General features: G+C 45.5%; 1 protein-coding gene across 1 annotated transcript in view; it reads right to left on the reverse strand.

Annotated features, from left to right (window-relative positions):
- LOC147108949 (ATP-dependent chromatin remodeler CHD6-like) overlaps positions 1-17,992 on the reverse strand; it is a 135,654-nt gene extending 117,662 nt beyond the window's left edge. Inside the window, exon 1 of the mRNA XM_086005935.1 lies at positions 17,890-17,992. Coding sequence (XP_085862061.1) covers positions 17,890-17,916 — 27 coding nt within the window. The 5' untranslated portion in view covers positions 17,917-17,992. The remainder of the gene's footprint in view (positions 1-17,889) is intronic.
- Positions 17,993-19,800: the final 1,808 nt, after the last annotated feature.

Raw genomic sequence — 19,800 nt, forward strand, 5'->3', positions numbered from 1 at the left:
ACCCTGGGACTCCTAAGTATTTTATGACAGACCCACTCCAGAGTCCCTAATAACATGACACATTACATGCAAAAGCACTTCATTACTTTGTTACAGGACTTTGGGTCATTAGTTATTTCCATAAAATCCACCAGTGATAAATGTGATTAAATTATCCATCGCTCTGTTCAGCAAGGATCTCCTATTTACGCGTTGATGGCCTTCAAACTGTAAAACCAGCTCCCCCAAATGAGCCACACAGGCCAATACGGTTCTAGATTTGATCCATGGTGCATTAGGTGATCTCAACAGTATGGGTGCGTCACTTAGCTGTGGCTCAGTGAGTAGCACTCTCGCCTCGGAGTCAGAAGACTGTGGGTTCAAGCCCCACTCCAGAGACTTGAGCCCATAATCGAGTCTGATACTTAATGCAGCACTGAGGAAGTGCTGCAGTCATTGAATGGCGCGACAGACTCAAGGGGTTAATGGCCCACTACAATTCCTCTGTTCCACACGTAGGGGTGGAGTCTTGCAAACCTGCAACCAGGACCACTGGCTTAGATGAGAGAGAGCACGGCAGCCCGTGCCAGGCGCATATAAATATGGCTTATGTAGCTTGTTTCTTTGGAACCGCTCATGCAAGGCAAACATTGTTCAATGCTGCAGTTGTACTTTCTCCAGGAACAGGTCACCTGGGGAAATTCTGGCTCAATCCACCTAAAGAAGCTTGTGCCATTCACAGGCGAGTGTTAAACCATAAAACACGCTAAATGGAAACATACTCCAGTGCTTTAACATTCATTATTCTTGGGATGTGGGCGTCGCTGGCAAGGCCAGCATTTATTGCCCATCCCTAGTTGCCCTTGAGAAGGTGGTGGTGAGTCGCCTTCTTGAACCGCTGCAGTCCGTGTGGTGAAGGTACTCCCACAGTGCTGTTAGGGAGGGAGTTCCAGGATTTTGACCCAGCGACGATGAAGGATCGCCGATATATTTCCAAGTCGGGATGGTGTGTAAGCTTCACAAAACGCACAGGAAGATCACAAGATAGGTTCAGATTTAAAATAAAAGGGCACGTTATTCCATTTGATTTCATTCTCCCAGAACACCATCCTCCCATTACAGGATCAAACCGTTTCCTACAAGCAGTGTGTCCTGGCAACTCATTCATCTGATCACCCTCTGGGTCAAGGAATGCTCTCCAGCCTCCAGCCCGAACCTGCACTTCGCAGGTTGTCTTACTGCATTGCTAGGTTTGCTAATTTAGGTGAATAAATGTTACTTAAACTTCAGGGCAGAGGGGAAAGAGAAACAGAGTTATCACAGATCATAGAATGATACAGCACGGTAGGAGGCCATTCAGTCCATCATGCCTGTAAATTTTTTCCCTTCAAGTATTTGAAAGTTACTATTGAATCTGCTTCCACCGTCCCTTCAGGCAGCACATTCCAGATCATCAGAACTCGCTGCGTAAGAAAATGTTTCCTCATCGCTCCTCCGATTCTTTTGCTAATCACCTTAAATCTGTGTCCTCTGGTTACCGACCCTCCTGCCACTGGAAAGTTTCTCCTTATTTACTCTATCAAAACCATTTATGATGTTGAACATCTCTAGCAAATCTCCCCTTAATCTTCTCTGCACTCTCAATGTTCCCTTAATAGTCCCAGGATCATCTCGGACATAAATCACTAATATAAACAATGTCCATCCCATATTCTGGCCATACACGAAAGCTTACACCAATGGTCACATTGTTCTAATTCTCAGTAAACAGGGAAACAGGTTGTGGGAGAGAGCAGTAAGATGCACCCGGGTTATATTTATTCTGGAATCTCAATCTTTGGGCCAGTGGAGTACATTAGAATGTTACTCAAAATGTTGTTTGATTACACCCGTGAAGCACCTTGGGACAGTGTACTACGTTAAAGGTGCTATACCCCACTCACTTCCGAGTCAGAAGGTCCCACTTCAGGGACTTGAGCACATAAAGCTAGGCTGACACGCCAGTGCAGTGCTGAGGGAGTGCTGCACTGTCAGAGGTGCCGTCTGTCGGATGAGACGTTAAACCGAGGCCCCGTCTGCTCTCGTGGGTGGATGTAAAAGATTTTCGAAGAAGAGCAGGGGAGTTCTCCCCGGTGTCCTGGCCAATATTTATCCTTCAACCAACATCACAAACAGATTATCTGGTCATTCTCACATTACTGTTTGTGAGAGCTTGCTGTGAGCAAATTGGCTGCTGCGTTTCCTATATTACAACAGTGACTACACTTCAAAAAGTACTTCATTGGCTGTAAAGTGCTTTTAGATGTCCGGCGGTCATGAAAGGTGCTGTATAAGTGCAAGTATTTCTATATAAACACAAGCTGTTGTACTCACTTTCTACCATGAGGAGCTCACTCCCCCTTTCACCCACAGATGACTGTAGTCGACAGAGTCTGCAGCATTAAAGCACCTGAATATATTGTCAGCTCCCAGATCAGCACACCTACAAAATACTTCCCGCACCCGGAGAGTGAAGATACCATGATCACTGGAAGCTGTACAAACGCCCATTGCTGGTCCTTACCAATGTTCCCTATTAGCTGTGTGGACGCGCCGCCCTCGAGCCGGCCCCGCGCCGCCCTCGAGCCGCCCTCGTGCAGCCCTCAAGCCGGCCCCACGCCGCCCTCACGCAGCTTTCAAGCCGGCCCCGCGCAGCCGATGAGCCGGCTTTTGAATAGAAAAACCGTGCATGCACGGAATTTTGAAGGGGCCACACGGGCCAAAAAAAAAATTAGGGGGAAACATTGGTGCTTACCTCCTTCACTAGGACAGGAGTGTAGGAACCCAAAATAACAGGGGCAGATTCAAGACATAATACCTGGTAAATCTGAGCTCAATAGCCACCTGTTTCTGCAGCAGACTCAAGAGGTTATCTGTGTAGCATACCAAAACGAATATGGTTTTTGTGGTAAACCAAGGCGGCAGCTCACGAGCGCGGTTCAGTCTGGTTATAGAAAAGCCTGGCAAAATAATTTGCCTTAAAGAAAAATGAAGGCACACCGCAGTCTAGCTACGAGGAGAGACTGGAGATTCCGGGGCCATCTCCACCACAGTCTAGCTAGGAGGAGAGACTGGAGATTCCGGGGCCATTTCCACCACAGCAGAGAAGCTAAGAGGAGGCTTAAAGAAGGTTTTAAGTTTTGACAGAGTGAATAGGGAAAGACTATTTCCTCTGGTTGCGGAGTCAATGATGAAAAGATCATCAATTTAGAATTGTCACTAAGAGCTTGAGGTGACGGGTTAGGGGAAATGTCTTTCTGCAGAGAGTTGTTGGAGCACGGAATAGTTGGCCACAGAATCAGTTAAGGTAGAGACCTTTTAACAAAAAAATGGATAAATATTTAAAGCATACAGGACTGCGGGGAAAGAGCAAGGCAGTGGGATTAGTTTTGGATTGATAGAGGGCTATCCGGTGCAGTACCAAGGGAATGCTACACTGTTGGAGGTGCCATCTTTCGGATGAGACGTTAAACCCCGTCTGTCCCCTCAGGTGAATGTAAAAGATCCCACTGCACTATTTGGAAGAGGAGCAGGGGAGATCTCCTCAGCGTCTTGGGGCCAATATTTATCCCTCAACCAACAGATTATCTGGTCATTATCACATTGCTGTTTGTGGGAGCTTGCTGTGCGCAAATTGGCTGCCACATTTTCTACATTACAACAGTGACTACACTTCAAAAGTACTTCATTGGCTGTGAAGCTGAGGTTGTGAAACGTGCAGAAATGCAAGCTTTTGCTTTTTTTTTTTAAATGGGGAGAGAGCGGGGCAGTGGGATTACTTTGTGATTGATACAGAACTATGGGGAAGAGAGTGGGGCAGTGGGGTTAGTTTGGGATTGATACAGGGCTATGGGGAGTGAGCGGGGCAGTGGGATTAGTTTGGGATTGATACAGGACTACGGGGCGAGAGTGGGGCAGTGGGATTAGTTTCGGATTGATACAGGGCTTTGGGGAGAGAGCAGGGCAGTGGGATTAGTTTGGGATTGATCTAGCAAAGAGCTAGCATGAACACAATGGGCCAAATGGCCTCCTTATGTGCTATAAACTTCTATAGTTCTATAAATGAGTGGCAGGAAACATCATCTCAGAAAGTGGTCGTCAAAGAACAAAATATTTGCCTTTTGTAGTTTTCAAAATACACCAACAGACAGCTGGAATAATCACTGGGTCCCGGGAACTGCAGTTAAATGCAATTTGCAATAACTCAAAAACTTCACTTTAATTCTCCAAGGAAAACAAAGACACTAATTCACGCCTGATGAGCTCACGTGAGGAAGAATGTTCTGGAAATCACAAGATCTGAAACTCAGACTGGAGACCTTTCACACAGAACCAGCATTTTACAAAAACCCACCTGTAGACAGTGAAAGATATAAACACACTCAATCCGTTCCTTCGACTCACACATAAGAACATAAGAAATAGGAGCAGGAGTAGGCCATTTGGCCTTTCAAGCCTGCTCTGCCATTCTCAGCCTGTAAGGGACCCACATTTACTTTTGCTAATCTTTTCCTTTTTACATACCTGTAGAAGCTTTTACAGTCTGTTTTTCTGTCTCTCGCTAGTTTACTCTCATATTCTATTTTCCCTTTCTTTATCAATTTCTTGGTCCTCCTCTGCTGAATTCTAAAATCCTCAGGCTTACTACTCTTTTTAGCAACATTATAAGCTTCTTCCTTTGATCTAATATACTCTCTAACTTCTCTTATTAGCCACGGTTGGACCACTTTTCCTTTGGGGTTTTTGTGCCTTAAAAGGAATGTATATTTGTTGTAAATTATGTATTAATTCATTAAATGCTAGCCATTGCTTGTCTACCGTCGTACCTTTTAATGTAATTACCTTAGCCAACTCACCCCTCATACCTACCGACATTTCCTGCAGCTAACTTTGTTTTTAAGCAGCTCACACACGGAATCTCGCACTATTGAGGAAGCATTACCCATTTGAAAAAAAGTCACATAGCATTACACAGTATTTACAGCCCAGAAACAGGCCATTCGGCCCCACTGCTCCGTGCGGTGTTTGTGCTCCACACGAGCCTCCTCCCACCCTCTTCATCTCACCCTATCAGCATATCCTTCTATTCCTTTCTCCCTCGTGTTTATCTAGCCTCCCCTTAAATGTATCTACGTGTTCGCCTCAACCACTCCCTGTGGTAGTGAGTTCCACATTCTCACCACTCTCTGGGTAAAGAAATTTCTCCTGAATTCCCTATTGGATTTATTAATGACTCTCTTATATTTATGGGCCCTAGTTTTGGACACCCCTATAAGTTGAAACATCTTCTCCATCAAATCCCTTCATAATTTAAAGACATCTATCAGGTTATCCTCAGCTATCTCTTTTCTGGAGAAAAGAGCCACAGCCTGTTCTTAACTGATAATTGTAAGCTTCCAGTTCTGGTATCATCCTTGTAAATATTTTTTTTGCACCTTCTCCGGTGCTCTCTGCTTCAACCAGTCCATGTGGCAGCGAGTTCCACCGTCTCACCACTCTTGCATAAAGTCATTCCTCCTAAATTCTTTCTTTGATCTGTCAGTGACGATCTTATATTTATTCCCCCCTTGTCTGGTCTCCCCTACAAGTGGACACAGATTCTCCACATCCAACCTAGCAAACCTTCATAATTTAAAAAAATCTCTAGCAGGTCTCCTCTTCATTGTCTAAAACCGCACAGGTCCAGAATGCAGGATCTATTATGGAGTGAACCAGAGTGGATGCGAATCGGAGTCTAAAGTCCAGCAGTCTTGTGAGAAATGGATGAAATTGGCTGAACCGGCAGTGCCAGCTTTCTGCTAATAGAGGAGCTCGAACAGTAGCTCACTGGGGGCTTCTATTGACAGAATCTGGTACTGCAGCAAAACAACAGTAGGGCCTATACATGGACACCACCTGAACCTTGGCTCCAGACTGGGTATGTTATGCCCACAACAACATGCCTCTCACTGGCATTACCGAGATTCACAGGGCTGCTATCTAAAATCAAAGAAGAAAGGATGGGACAGGGTTGATAGAAGCAGACAGTAATAAAAATAGAAGCAACTAGAAACACTCAGCAGGTCTGACAGAACATAAGGATTAGGAGCAGGAGTAGGCCGTACAGCCCCTCGAGCCTGCTCCGCCATTCAATAGAATCATGGCTGATCTTCCACCTCAACTCCACTTTCCCGCCCGATCTCCATTTCCCTTGATTCCCCACGAGTCCAAAAATCTATCGATCTCAGCCTTGAATATACTCAACGACTGAGTGGAGAATTCCAAAGATTCACAACCCTCCTTATCTCAGTCTTAAATGGACGACCCCTTATCCTGAGACTATGCACCGTACTTCTAGACTCTCCAGCCAGGGAAAACAACCTCTCAGCATCGACCCTGTCAATCCCCTCAGAATCTTATGTTTCAAGGAGATCACCTCTCATTCTTCTAAACTCCAGAGAGTATCGGCCCAATCTACACAATCTCTCCTCATAGGACAACCCTCTCATCCCAGGGATCAATCTAATAAACCTTCGTTGGAAGGGCGACTGTCTGTGTGGAGTTTGCACATTCTCCCCGTGTTTGCGTGGGTTTCCTCCCACAGTCCAAAGATGTGCGGGTTAGGTTGATTGGCTATGATAAATTGACCCTTAGTGTTAGGGGGATTAAATACGTGGGGTTACAGGGATAGGGTGGGATATGTGTTGGTGTAGGGGTTACGGGGATCGGGTGGGATATGTGTCGGTGCAGGCTCGATGGGCCGAAATGGCCCCTATCTGCACTGTGGGGTTTCTGTGATTCTGTGAACCGCCTCCAAGGCAAGTATGTCCTTCCTCAAATAAGGAGACCAAAACTGCACAGGTGTGGTCTCACCAAGGCCCTGTACAATTGTAGCAAGACTTCCTTACTCTTATACTCCAACCCTCTTGCAATAAAGGCCAACATGCCATTCGCCTTCCTAATTGCTTGCTGTACCGGCATGCTAACTCTTGTGTTTCCTGTACGAGGACACCTAAACACCAACATTTAATAGTTTCTCACCATTTAAAAAATATTCTGTTTTTCTATTCTTCCTACCAAATTGAATAACCTCACATTTCCCTACATTTGCCACCTTATTGCCCACTCACTTAACCTGTCTATACCCCTTTGAAGACTGTGTGTGTCCTCCTCACAGCTTACTTTCCCACCTAGCTTTGTATCGCCAGCAAACTTGGATATATTGCACTCGCTCCCTTCATCTAAGTCATTAATATAGATTGTGAATAGCGGAGGCCTAATCACTGATCCTTGCAGCACCCCACTAGTTACAGCCTGCCAACCAGAAAATGACCCGTTATCCCTACTCTGTTGGCTGTCTGTTAACCAATCCTCTATCCATGCTAATATATTACCCCCAACCCTGTGAGCCTTTATCTTTAATAGCAACCTTTTATGTGACACCTTATCAAATGCCTTTTGGAAATATAGTACATCCACTGGTTCCCCTTTATCTACCCTGCTAGTTACATCCTCAAATAACTCTTGTGTCCTGGCAGTAGACAGGGCTTTAAACTAATGGGGAAGGGGGGGGGGGGCATGATTCAGGAAAGAGTAAATTTAAAAGCAGCGAGAAATGTCAAGGCTCTAGAGCAGAGTAGAATTTTGGGTAAAAAATAAGCAGAGTGGGTCAGGAAGGGACAGAGAGAGTAACAAAGGTAATAGGGCATCAGTGACTAAGATGACATCAAGGAAAAATAGAAAAAGTCAAAGCTAGGCACGATATCTGAATGCGCGAAGCATTCGCAACAAAATAGATGAATTAATAGCGCAGATAGAAATTAACAGGTTTGATCCAATAGCCATAACGGAGACGTGGTTGCAAAGTGCCCAAGATTGGGAACTAAATATTCCAGGATACTTAACTTTTAGAAGAGATAGGCAAAATGGAAAAGGAGGAGGGGGTAGCCCTGAGAATAAAGGATGGGATAAAGACAGTAGAGAGAAAGGACCTTAGCTCCAAAATCAAGAAGTAGAATCAGTTTGGGTGGAGCTAAGAAACAGCAAGAGGCAGAAAACATTGGTGGGAGTTGTTTATAGGCCCCCAAACAGTAGCTGTAATGTAGGGCAGAGTATAAATCAGGAAATTAGAGGCGCATGTAACAAGGGTAATACAGTGATCAGGGAGGACTTTACTCTACATAAGACTGGGCAAACCAAATTTGCAGTAATAGTGTGGAGGACGCATTCATGGAATGTATGCAAGATAGTTTCCTAGATCAGTATGCTGAGGAACCAACTAGGGAACAGGCTATTTTAGATCTAGTACTGTGCAATGAGAAAGGGTTAATTAATAACCTTGCAGTAAAGGGGCCTTTAGGGAAGAGTGACCATAATGTGATAGAATTTTATATTGAGTTTGAAAGTGATTTAGTTAAGTCCGAAACTAGGGTCTTAAATCTAAACAAAGCAAACTACGTAGGTATGAGGGGCGAGGGTACACTGGAAAACTACATTAAAAAGGTATGACGGTAGACAAGCAACGGCTAACATTAAAAAAATTAATACATAATTTACAATAAATATACATTAATGAAGGCACAAAAACCCCACAGGAAAAATGGTCTAACCGTGGCTAACAAGTTAAAGATGGTATTAAATCAAAGGAAGAGGCTTATAATGTTGCCAAAAAGAGCAGTAAGCCTGGGGATTGGGAGAATTTTAGAATTCAGCAAAGGAGGGCCAAGAAATTGTTAAAGAAAGGGAAAATAGAATATGAGAGTAAACTGGGAATGTGCTGATCAGCTGGCTGATGTCTTCACCGCCATCTTCAATCGGTCATTGGCCCAGGCAGTAGTCCCTACATGCTTCAAGACCGCCACCATTATTCCTGTGCCAAAGCAAACGGCTGTGACGTGCCTGAACGACTATCGACCTGTCGCACTCACACCCAACATAATGAAGTGTTTCGAGAGACTGGTCCTGGCTCACATCAAAGCCAGCGTTCCCGCCTCTCTTCACCAACACCAGTTTGCCTATCGTGCAAACAGGTCAACGGAGGATGCAATCACAACTGCTCTACACTCTGCACTGAATCACTTAGATGGTAAGGAGACCTACATCAGAATGCTGTTCATAGACTACAGCTCAGCATTCAACACTATCGTCCCCAACAAGCTGGCCACCAAACTCCACACTCTTGGCCTGAACACTTCCCTCTGCAACTGGACCCTGGACTTCCTAACAAACAGACCCCAGTTTGTCAAATTAGGTAACCACACCTCCCCCCCCCCCCGCCCCCCCGACCCTGAACACGGGGGCCCCACAAGGATGTGTGCTGAGCCCCCTCCTCTACTCCCTCTTCACCCACGACTGTGTGGCTGTTCATGGTTCCAACACCATCATCAAGTTTGCGGCTGATACCACGGTAGTAGGCCAGATCACCAATAACGATGAGTCAGCCTACAGGGAGGAGGTCCAGCATCTCATGAAGTGGTGCGCCGATAACAACCTGGCCTTTAACATCAAGAAAACCAAAGAAATCATTGTGGACTTCAGGAAGTCTAAAGGCGGAAGTCACACCCCCATCCACATCCATGGGGCTGTGGTGGAAAGGGTGGACAACTTTAAGTTCCTCGGAGTCCACATCACGGAAGACCTCTCCTGGTCCCTCAATACCTCCTCTCTGGTGAAGAACGCCCAGCAGCGCCTATATTTCCTAAGGAGGCTGAAGGGATGTAACCTGTCACCCCTGATCCTCTCTAACTTTTACCGCTGCACAATAGAGAGCATCCTGATGAACTGTATCACAGTATGGTATGGCAGCTGTAGCTATGACCGGAAAGCCCTGCAGCGGGTAGTCAAAACTGCCCAACGCATTACCGGCACCCAGCTACCGACCGTAGAGCACATATACCAGAAACGCTGTTTACGGAGGTCACGGACCATCATCAAAGACCCTACCCACCTCAGCCACAGTCTGTTCGCCCTCCTGCCATCTGGGAGACGCTACAGATGCATTCGCACCCGAACGAACAGATTTAGGAACAGCTTCTTTCCCAGGGCTGTCATCCTACTGAACTCCACAAATAAACTCTAAAGCCTGCACATCTGCCAATGCACTTCATTATGGTTATGTTTATGTTAATGTATTACAAGCCAAATGTATGTTGAATGTTTAAATGTCTTAATCTAAATGTACACTCTCGGGAGCCGCAAGCCTACATTTCGTTGTACTGCACTTGTGTACTAACAATGACAATAAAGTTGATTATGATTATGATTAGAGACATAAAAAGACTGCAAAAACTTCTATAGGTATGTAAAAAAGGAAAAGATTAGCAAAAGTAAATGTGGGTCCCTTACAGGCTGAGACGGGAGAAATTATAATGGGGAATAAGGAAATGACAGAGAAATTAAACAAATACTTTGTGTCCGTCTTCACGAAAGACGCAAAAAACTTCCCGGAAATCCAAAGCTCTAGCGAGAATGAGGAACTGAAAGAAATTAGTAGAAAAAAAAAATTGTACTGGAGAAATTAATGGGACTGAAAGGCGATAAATCCCCTGGACCTGATGGCCTACATTCTGGGTTTTGAAAGAGGTGGCTATAGAGATAGTGGATGCATTGGTTGTCATTTTCCAAAATTCCATAGATTCTAGAACGGTTCCTGCAGATTGGAAGGTGGTAAATGTAACCCCACTATTTAAGAAAGGAGGGAGAGAGAAAACGGGGAACGACAGACCAGTTAGCCTGATGTCAGTAGTAGGGAAAATGCTAGAATCTATTATTAAGGACGTGGTAACAGGGCACTTAGGAAATAATAATAGGATTGGGCAGAGTCAACACAGATTTATGAAAGGGAAATCGTGTTTGACAAATCTGTTAGAATCTTTTGAGGTTGTAACTAGCAGAATAGATAAGGGGGAACCAGTGGATGTGGTGTATTTGGATTTTCAGAAGGCATTTGATAAGGTGCCACACAAGAGGTTACAGGAAACTTTGGTTTATCCGGAGGTTATATGTCCGAAATACTCGATCTAACGGCAAAAATCAGGAGGCGTTTTCTATAAGTTTTTTTAGTTCTCGTTGCTTGTTTTTTCCCCAGTCAGGCACTGCAAGGTCTGTAGCTATAGCAACAGCTTCTGCTAGAGACGCTTGCAGCTGCAGCCGACTGTTTTGAAGCTGTTGTTAAGCAACAGGGTTTGTTGATTCACACGGAGCTTTTCAGTTCCGTATGTTTCAACATTAACGCTGGTATGTCCGGCACTTCTGATGGTACGGCACCAGCTCAGTCCCGTCAGTGCCGGATATCAGAAAGTTTCCTGTATTAAACAAAATTAGGGCTCACGGGATTGGGGGTAATATACTAACATGGATTGAGGATTGGTTAACAGACAGAAAACAGAGAGTAGGAATAAACGGGTCATTTTCGGATTGGCAGGCTGTAACTAGTGGGGTACCGCAAGGATCAGTGCTTGGGCCTCAGCTATTCACAATCTACAGCAATGATTTGGATGAGGGGACCAAATGTTCTATATCCAAGTCTGCTGATGATACAAAGCTGGGTTGGAATGTAAGTTGTGAGGAGGATGCAAGGAGGCTTCAAGGGGATATAGACAGGCTAAGTGAGTGGGCAAGAACATGGCCAATGGAATATAATGTGGAGAAATGTGAAGTTATCCACTTTGGTAGGAAAAATAGAAAAGCAGAGTATTTTTTAAATAGTGAGAGATTGGGAAATGTTGGTGTTCAGAGGGACCTGGGTGTCCTTGTACATGAATCACAAAGTTAACATGCAGGTACAGCAAGCAATTAAGAAAGCAAATGGTATGTTGGCCTTTATTACAAGAGGATTTGAGTAAAAGTGTAAAGACGTCTTACTGCAATTATATAGGGCCCTGGTGAGACCACACCTGGAGTATTGTGTACAGTTTTGGGCTCTTTACCTAAGGAAGGATAGACTGGCCATAGAGGGAATAGACTAGGCCTATAGTCTCTGGAGTTTAGAAGAATGAGAGGTGATCTCATTGAAACATACAAAATTCTTACAGGACTTGACAGGGTAGATGCAGGGAGGATGTTTCCCCTGGCTGGGGAGTCTAGAACCAGGGGTCAGAGTCTCAGGATAAGGGGTCGGCCATTTAGGACTGAGATGAGGAGGAATTTCTTCACTCAGAGGGTGGTGAATCTTTGGAATTCTCTGCCCCAGAGGGCTGTGGAGGCTCAGTCGTTGAGTATATTCAAGACAGAGATCGATAGATTTTTGAATATTAAGGGAATCAAGGGATATGAGGATAGTGCAGGAAAGTGGAGATGAGGTAGGCCAGCCACGATCTAATTGAATGATGGAGCAGGCTCGAAGGGCCAAATGGCCGACTCCTGCTCCTATTTCTTATGTTAAACATGATTTCTCTTTCATAAAACCATGTTGATTCTGCCGAATCATATTCTGATTTTCTACGTGGCCTGTTACCACTTCCTTAATAATGGATTCCAGCATTTTCCCAATGACTGATGTCAGGCTAATTGGCCTATAGTTCCCTGCTTTCTCTCTCCCTCCTTTCTTGAATAGCAAACAAAGGGAAAAGGGTTAGGTTAACATTCCAGGTCTATGACCCTGCACCAGAACCAGAAGCTGCGACAGAAGAACAGCTAGTAAGCAGGAACAAAGCAAAGAAAAAGGGTGAGGAAGATAAATGACCACATGCACAAGAAAAAGAATGAGGTGTAAAGTAATTTCGGTGGAGGACAGGAGATGACTAAATGACAGAAATAGCACTAGATAAAAAGGAGGCACGATGAGATAGCAGACTATCTCCAGTAGTCGAGGGGCCACAGATAGAAGATTAAATATATAAGATTTAGAACAGAGGGCAGGAGAAACTTCTTCACAGGGCGTTGTGAGGCTGTGGAGTTCATTCCCAGGGTTAGTGGCCGAGGCAGAAACTCGTCAACATTGATCAGACTGGATGGGGGGGGTGGGGAGATGAAAGAAATGGGGTTGAAGGGATATGGGAACAAGGCGGGTGAAAGTGATTAGATCTATTTGCTCGAGTGGAGGGTAAACACCAACATGGACTGGTTGGGCCGAATGGCCTGTTCCCGTCCTGTAATTTCTATGTATTTCTAGGTGATCACAATCCAGCTGGGTGAGGATACTTCAACTCAAGGGTATTAGGCTGTAAGGAGATCCTGACAACACATCTGCCAATGGCCACAGACATGGGGCGGTGGGTCACAAATGGAGCACCCAGACCACAGTCTGACTGCCAAGCTCTAACCAAATGCCATCTCAAAGGACCGGCACTTATGGTGCATCCTGGTGTGATGAATTGATGCCCGATTTTAATCGCTCCACCACTGGCGGCCGTGCCTTCAGCTGCCTAGATCCTAAACTCTGGAATTCCCCCCTAAAACTCTCCACCTCTCTCTCCTCCTTTAAGACGCTCCTTAAAACCGACCTCTTTCCCTGTCCGAATATCTCATGATGTGGCTCGGTGTCAAATTCTGTTTGAAAACGCCTGTGAAGCAACTTGGGTCGTTTTACTATGTTAAAGGCGCTACATAAATGCAAGTTGTTGTTGATATATTCATGATCCAGGTGGCATTATTTTGCTAGCGGGTTACATGCTCTGCATCTACCTCTCCCTGCAGAAGATGGGAAGAGATTAGTGGCAGGTGTTTACAGCAGCTGAATGCAAATCTGAAGCTCAGGTCAAGCATGACGTCAAGAGCCCAGGACTTTTTCCACTGAATTCTCGAGAAACACACACACTTTACCAGTTAACATGGGTTGTTTACAGAACAAACCAGTACTGACAAATGGAAAGAAAACCTTTCCCCAAAGTAATGTCGGTCAAAAAAATGCACAATGTCCCACTCGGCTGGTAGATTCACTGCCCAATGTGGAACTGACCAACAGCGCATCGAGAATGACCGAAGTTCAGTTCGTGGTCTGGTGATTTAGCAGAGTTCAACCAGGTCGACAGCTGGAATACTCAAACTGGCCTTTGTCCCAAGATCTAGCAAAAAAAATTGCATTTATATGGTGCCTTTAGCGTAGGAAAACCGAGGGCCGAGGCAGCTGAAGGCACGGCCGCCAATGGTGGAGTGAAGGAAGTGGGGGAGTTGCATAGAGGAACAAAAAGAGTCAGGATTTTTACTCCTCTTTGCTACCAGAATTCCCCATCAGAAAGTACACTTTGGGGCAGAGATCGGGGTTAGCCATGATCTGCCAGCTACAGTCGAACAGCCTGACACCCACAGCTTAGGTGCACACATGAAGGGGACTCGAGGCTCCAGGTAACCCACACTGTCGGTTAAACCGCTGAGATGTGAAGCCCAAAACACACTGTCCATATTCAAACTCAGCAGATAAATGCAGCCGAGTCATTTTATTGTTGAGGTCCCATGGAGGCTCAGGGATGCGATACACTGCGCGGTGTGGCACTGAACCAGGCAGGTCACCTCCGAACAATACATGGTCTGCATGCTGCTCTCACACAGCTCCAGGATACCAGTCAAAGAGAAAAAAGGCAGCGCATCCTCAAAGGAAAAGGTCACATAGATAGAATCGATTAAATTTACAGCCATTTGGCCCATTGTGTCAGCACATAATCTAGGCTGATACTCCCAGTGCAGCACGGAGGGAGCGCCGCACTGTCAGAGGGGCAGTACCGAGGGAGCGCCGCACTGTCGGAGGGGCAGTACTGAGGGAGCGCCGCACTGTCGGAGGGGCAGTACTGAGGGAGCGCCGCACTGTCGGAGGGGCAGTCTTTCGGAGGAGACATTAAACCAATGCCCCGCCTGCCCTCTCAGGTTGAAATAAAAGATCCCACAGCAGGGGAGGGGAGTTCACGGTGTCCTGGAGAATATTTATCCATCATCCCACATCACCAAAACAGATTATCTGGTCATTTATCTCACTGCTGTTTGTGGGAACTCGCTATGTTGGTTGCGGAGTTTCCTACATTACAATATCGACCACGCTTGAAAATTACTTTATTGGCTATAAAGCGCTTTGGGATGTCTTGAGGTTGTGAAAGGCGCTACAGAAATGCAAGTTCTTTCTTTCTTTCATTCCTTGTTCATCCTCCCAAAATATATCTCACAGACTTACCCATATTAAATCTGCCACCTGTCTGCCCATTCCACTAACTTTGATCCTCCGAAATTCTTCTACGGTTCTCTGCTTACCAAACCCCATACCTTTGTGTTGTCAGCAAATCTTGAGATTGTACTGCTTATAACCAAGTCCAAAATTAGCAATACATAAGCCGAGACCAAAAGCAGACCTTGGGGTACACCCCTTCCAACTCCTCTCCAGTCCGAGCAGCATCCGTTTACGCTAACTCTTTGTTCCGTCTTACATTCAACCTTCTATTCATGCTGCTACATTTCTTCTGATGCCATTTGCCTGAATCATTCCAACAAGCCTAGTATGAAACACCATACAAATCCCTTCTGAATAGCCACACACACCGCATCGTCGGCATTCATCTAGATCGGTAATCTTTAAAAAGAAAAATATATTTTTTGTCAAACACGACTCTCCTTTAACAAACCCATGCTGGCTGTCCTTGATTAACCCATGCATTTCTAAATCTCGAATTATGGATTCTAAGAGTTTGCCCAGAACTGACATTAGACTAACTGGTCGGTAGTTAGCAGGTTTATGCTTCTGGAACAAGGGCGTTTGTCGACTGACAAAAGGTCATCGACCCGAAACGTTAACTCTGATTCTCTCTCCACAGATGCTGCCTGACCTGCTGAGTATTTCCAGCATTTTCTGTTTTTATTTCAGATTTCCAGCATCCGCAGTATTTTGCTATTGTGTTACATCGACTGCCCTCCAGCCACACAATGCAATCTGCATAGTTAAAGAGAATTGAAAAAATGTGGCCAGAACCTCCTCCTCTCACTTCTTTCAGAAGCCTAAGGTACAGCCATCAGGGCCAGGGATTTATCCGCCCAGAGTTCTGTTGATATTTATTTTTAGAATCAACTCCTTTCCACATCCTGTGAGGTGGCAGGAGCACACCAAGAGCAGTCATGCTCTGTCCAGAAGGTGCGGGATAGGTTCCTACGCCTCTGGATGAGAATTTGCAGTTACAGTAGATTGTTACTCTGCTCACAGCTCTAGCAGAGGTCCTTCTGCAGTCAGCCTGATGTACAGTGCACTAATATTTTGACAACACACGAGGAAGATTTGGATTTATATTGTACCTTGTCATCTCTCTCAAAAACCAAGTCCCATCTGCCAACGCCATTGCTCAGATGGCTGTTAAAGATCCCACGGCAATATTCGAAGAAGAGCAGGGAGTTCTCCCGTGTCCAGGCAAACATCATTCCCTCATCCAACACCACCAAAAAATGATTAACTGGTCATTCAGATTATTGCTTTGTACAAGATAAACACATGTTTACACTCCAAAGTAATTCACTGTGTAAAGCACCTTTAAGAGACTCAATGCATTATAAAAATATAAGTCTTTCTTATACATAGAATGATACGGCACAGGAGGCCGCCATTTGGCCCATCGTGCCTGTGCCGGCTCTTTGAAGGAGTTATCCAATTAGTCCCACTCCCCTGCTCTTTCCCCAGGGCCATGCAAATTTCTCCCCTTCAAGTATTTATCCAATTCCCTTTTGAAGTTGCTAATGAATCTGCTTCCACTGCCCTATCAGGCAGCGCGTTCCAGATCACAACAGCTGCATAAAAAGAAATTCTCATCTCCCCTCAACCTTCTCTGAAAAACCACCCCAGCTTCTCCAGCCCCTCAACATAACTGAAGTCCCTCATCCCCGATACCATTCTGGTAAATCTCCTCTGCACTCACTCCAAGGCCTTGACATCCTTCCTAAAGTGTGATAGCCAGAATTGGCCACAATACTCCAAGCTGAGGCCTAACCAGTGATTTATAAAGGTTTAGCATCATTTCCTTGCTTTCGCACTCTGTGCCTTTATTTATAAAGCCAAGGATCCCGTACGCTTTTAAAAAATAATATAAACAGCCTTAGCAACTCGTCCTGCCAATTTCGTATCTACAGTGCCACTGCCTCTTTAATTAAATTATAACAATATTTACGCATTCAGTGCAGTGGTCTGGCACATCAGGTAGACAGCAAAGGAACTTCACACCCGAACCCTGCACAGTGCAGCAATCCACTGCAACTCCCATCATATCCCCCATGATCTGAGATCATTGCAAGCTGTTACCATGGGAAACCAAGAAAAGTCATGACAACAACTGCAATTAAAAACACACACATAATTATAGAATAGTACAGCACAGAAGGCGGCCGTTTGGTCCACTGGGTCTGCGCCGGCTCTTTCGAAGAGCAATCCAGTCAGTCCCACTCCCCCACTCTTGCCCCATATCCCTGCAATTTTTTCTCCAAGTTTTTATCCAATTCCCTTTTGAAGCCTACTATTGAATCGGTATCCACCATTTTGTCCAATAGCTCAGCAGTTAATGCAGAACAACCATGGAAATTCCAAATTCTACCCCCAGTTTGTGCCCAGTTACATAATCTCAATCAGTTGGGGTGCGACAACTGGCCTTCGCTGCTCCGGCTTAGAAAGAGAAGGGAAGAAAAATAAAATGACCTCCATCAGCCATAGGGCTGGGCCCAGAATCCAGCTGCCTCTGTTGGAAGTGCTTGCGCAGGCGTCAAGACAAGGATAGGATCAGGCGTGCTCGTGACGCACCACTACGTCCCCTGTAGGCAATTCGCCCCCTGACACACACATGAATAAATCGGCATTGGAGAGTGTAGCAAATGCCACAAGGGAGACTAGGGAGAGGATAAAGTCAGGAGGCAGGACCACTTCAGCAGAATCATACCATTAACTCCAGACACACAACAGGGGGGATTGATATATTTTAAAAGATGAGGTGGCGCACTCACCGGTTTTTCTTTCTTCTGTATTTTCATGATCCAGTTTGCGGATAGCCAGCTTAGTCTCTGTAAAGATAGAACCACACAACACGTTAGTTAATAGTGAACAGACATACACATTTCAAGGTAATCTATTAATTACTTGTATGTTTCCCATGCTGTTGGTCATGGTAAGTCGATGAATACAAGTGTCTTTTTAATTATATACACCACTTGGCTTGCTCCACAGATCCACCCAGTGTGAAAGCCTGCAAATACATCGTGACAGCTGTAAGCAAAATTGAATGGAAAATGTTGATATAGCAATTTGCAATGTTAACTAATAAAGGTCATGACAAGAAAGTTTGCGCGCAGGAAGTGTTTGCCATACATCCATAGATATTTTGAAAGTCCAATCAAAATAGTGGTTGAGGAACACAGAAGAGCAAATGAAATGCCAGCTTATAACAAGGGGCATAAAGATAGCCTTGGGAACTAGAGCGAGTCTGACATCTACAGTAGACACAATATTAAAGAGGGGATCCTGAAGGGAGTAATAACGAAGCACTTGAAGAAATGTAGAATAATGAGAGGATCAGCAAGGATTTAGGAACATAGGTAGGCTATTCAGCCCCGCGAGCCTGTTTCACCATTCAATAAGATCAAGGCTGAGCTTCCACCTCATCTCCACTTTCCCGCCCGATCTCCATATCCCTTGATCCCTTAGTGCCCAAAAATCTATCGCTCTCAGCCTTGAATATACTCAACAACTGAGCCTCCACAGCCCTCTGGGGTAGAGAATTCCAAAGATTCACCACCCTCTGAGTGAAGACATTTCTCCTCGGCTCAGTCCGAAATGGCCGACCCCTTAGTGACCCCAGTTCTAGACTCTCCAGTCAGGGGAAACAGCCTCTCAGCATCGGCCCTGTCAAGTCCTGTAAGAATTTTATACCGGTCAATGAGAACACCTCTCATTCTTCTAAACTCCAGAGAATATAGACCATTCTACTCAATCTCTCCTCCTGGGAGAAGCCTCTCATCGCAGGAATCAGTCTAGTGAACCTGCGTTGCACCGCCTCGAAGGCAAGTATATCCTTCCTTAGGCACAAATGACATCCTTTGTGACTGTGACAAAGGTAAACTATCCCTCTTCATCCTTCTTGACTTGTCTGCAGCCTTTGACACGGTTGACCACTCCATCCATCAACGCCTGTCCACCATCGTCCTACTGGGTGGGACTGCACTCGCCTGGTTCCATTCTTACCGAGCTAATCGTAGCCAGAGAATCACCTGCAACGGCTTCTCTTCCCGCTCCCACATCGTTACCTCTGGTGTCCCCCAAGAATCTATCCTTGGCCCCTCCTATTTCTCATCTACATGTTGCCCCTTAGCGACATCATCCGAAAACACAGCGTCAGTTTCCACATGTACGCTGATGACACCCAGCTCTACCTCACCACCACCTCTCTCGACCACAACCTTGGTGTCATATTAGACACAGAGATGAGCTTCCAACCACATATCCACGCCACTAAGACTGCCTATTTCCATCTCTGAAACATCACTCAACTCCGCCCTTGCCTCAGCTCATCTGCTGCTGAAACCGCCATGCCTTAGTTACCTCTAGACTTGACTACTCCAATGCACTCCTGGCCAGCTCCCATTTTCTATCCTCCGTAAACATGCAGTCTTCCAAAGCTCTGCTGCCCTGACCCCTGTGCTCGCTGATCTACATTGGATCCCGGGTAAGCAACGCCTCAATTTTAAAATTCTCATCCTTGTTTTCAAATCCCTCCATGGCCTTGCCCCTCCCTTTCTCTGTACTCTCCTCCAGTGCACCCCCCCCCCCACACCGCCTGAGATCTCAGCGCTCCTCCAATTCTGCCCTCTTGCACATCCTCGATTTTAATCGCTCCACCATTGGAGGCCATGCCTTCAGCT

Source organism: Somniosus microcephalus, chromosome 13 (assembly GCF_052327205.1).
Source record: "Somniosus microcephalus isolate GS21.2 chromosome 13, FLI_Smic_1.0, whole genome shotgun sequence".
Taxonomy (NCBI): Eukaryota; Metazoa; Chordata; class Chondrichthyes; order Squaliformes; family Somniosidae; genus Somniosus; species Somniosus microcephalus.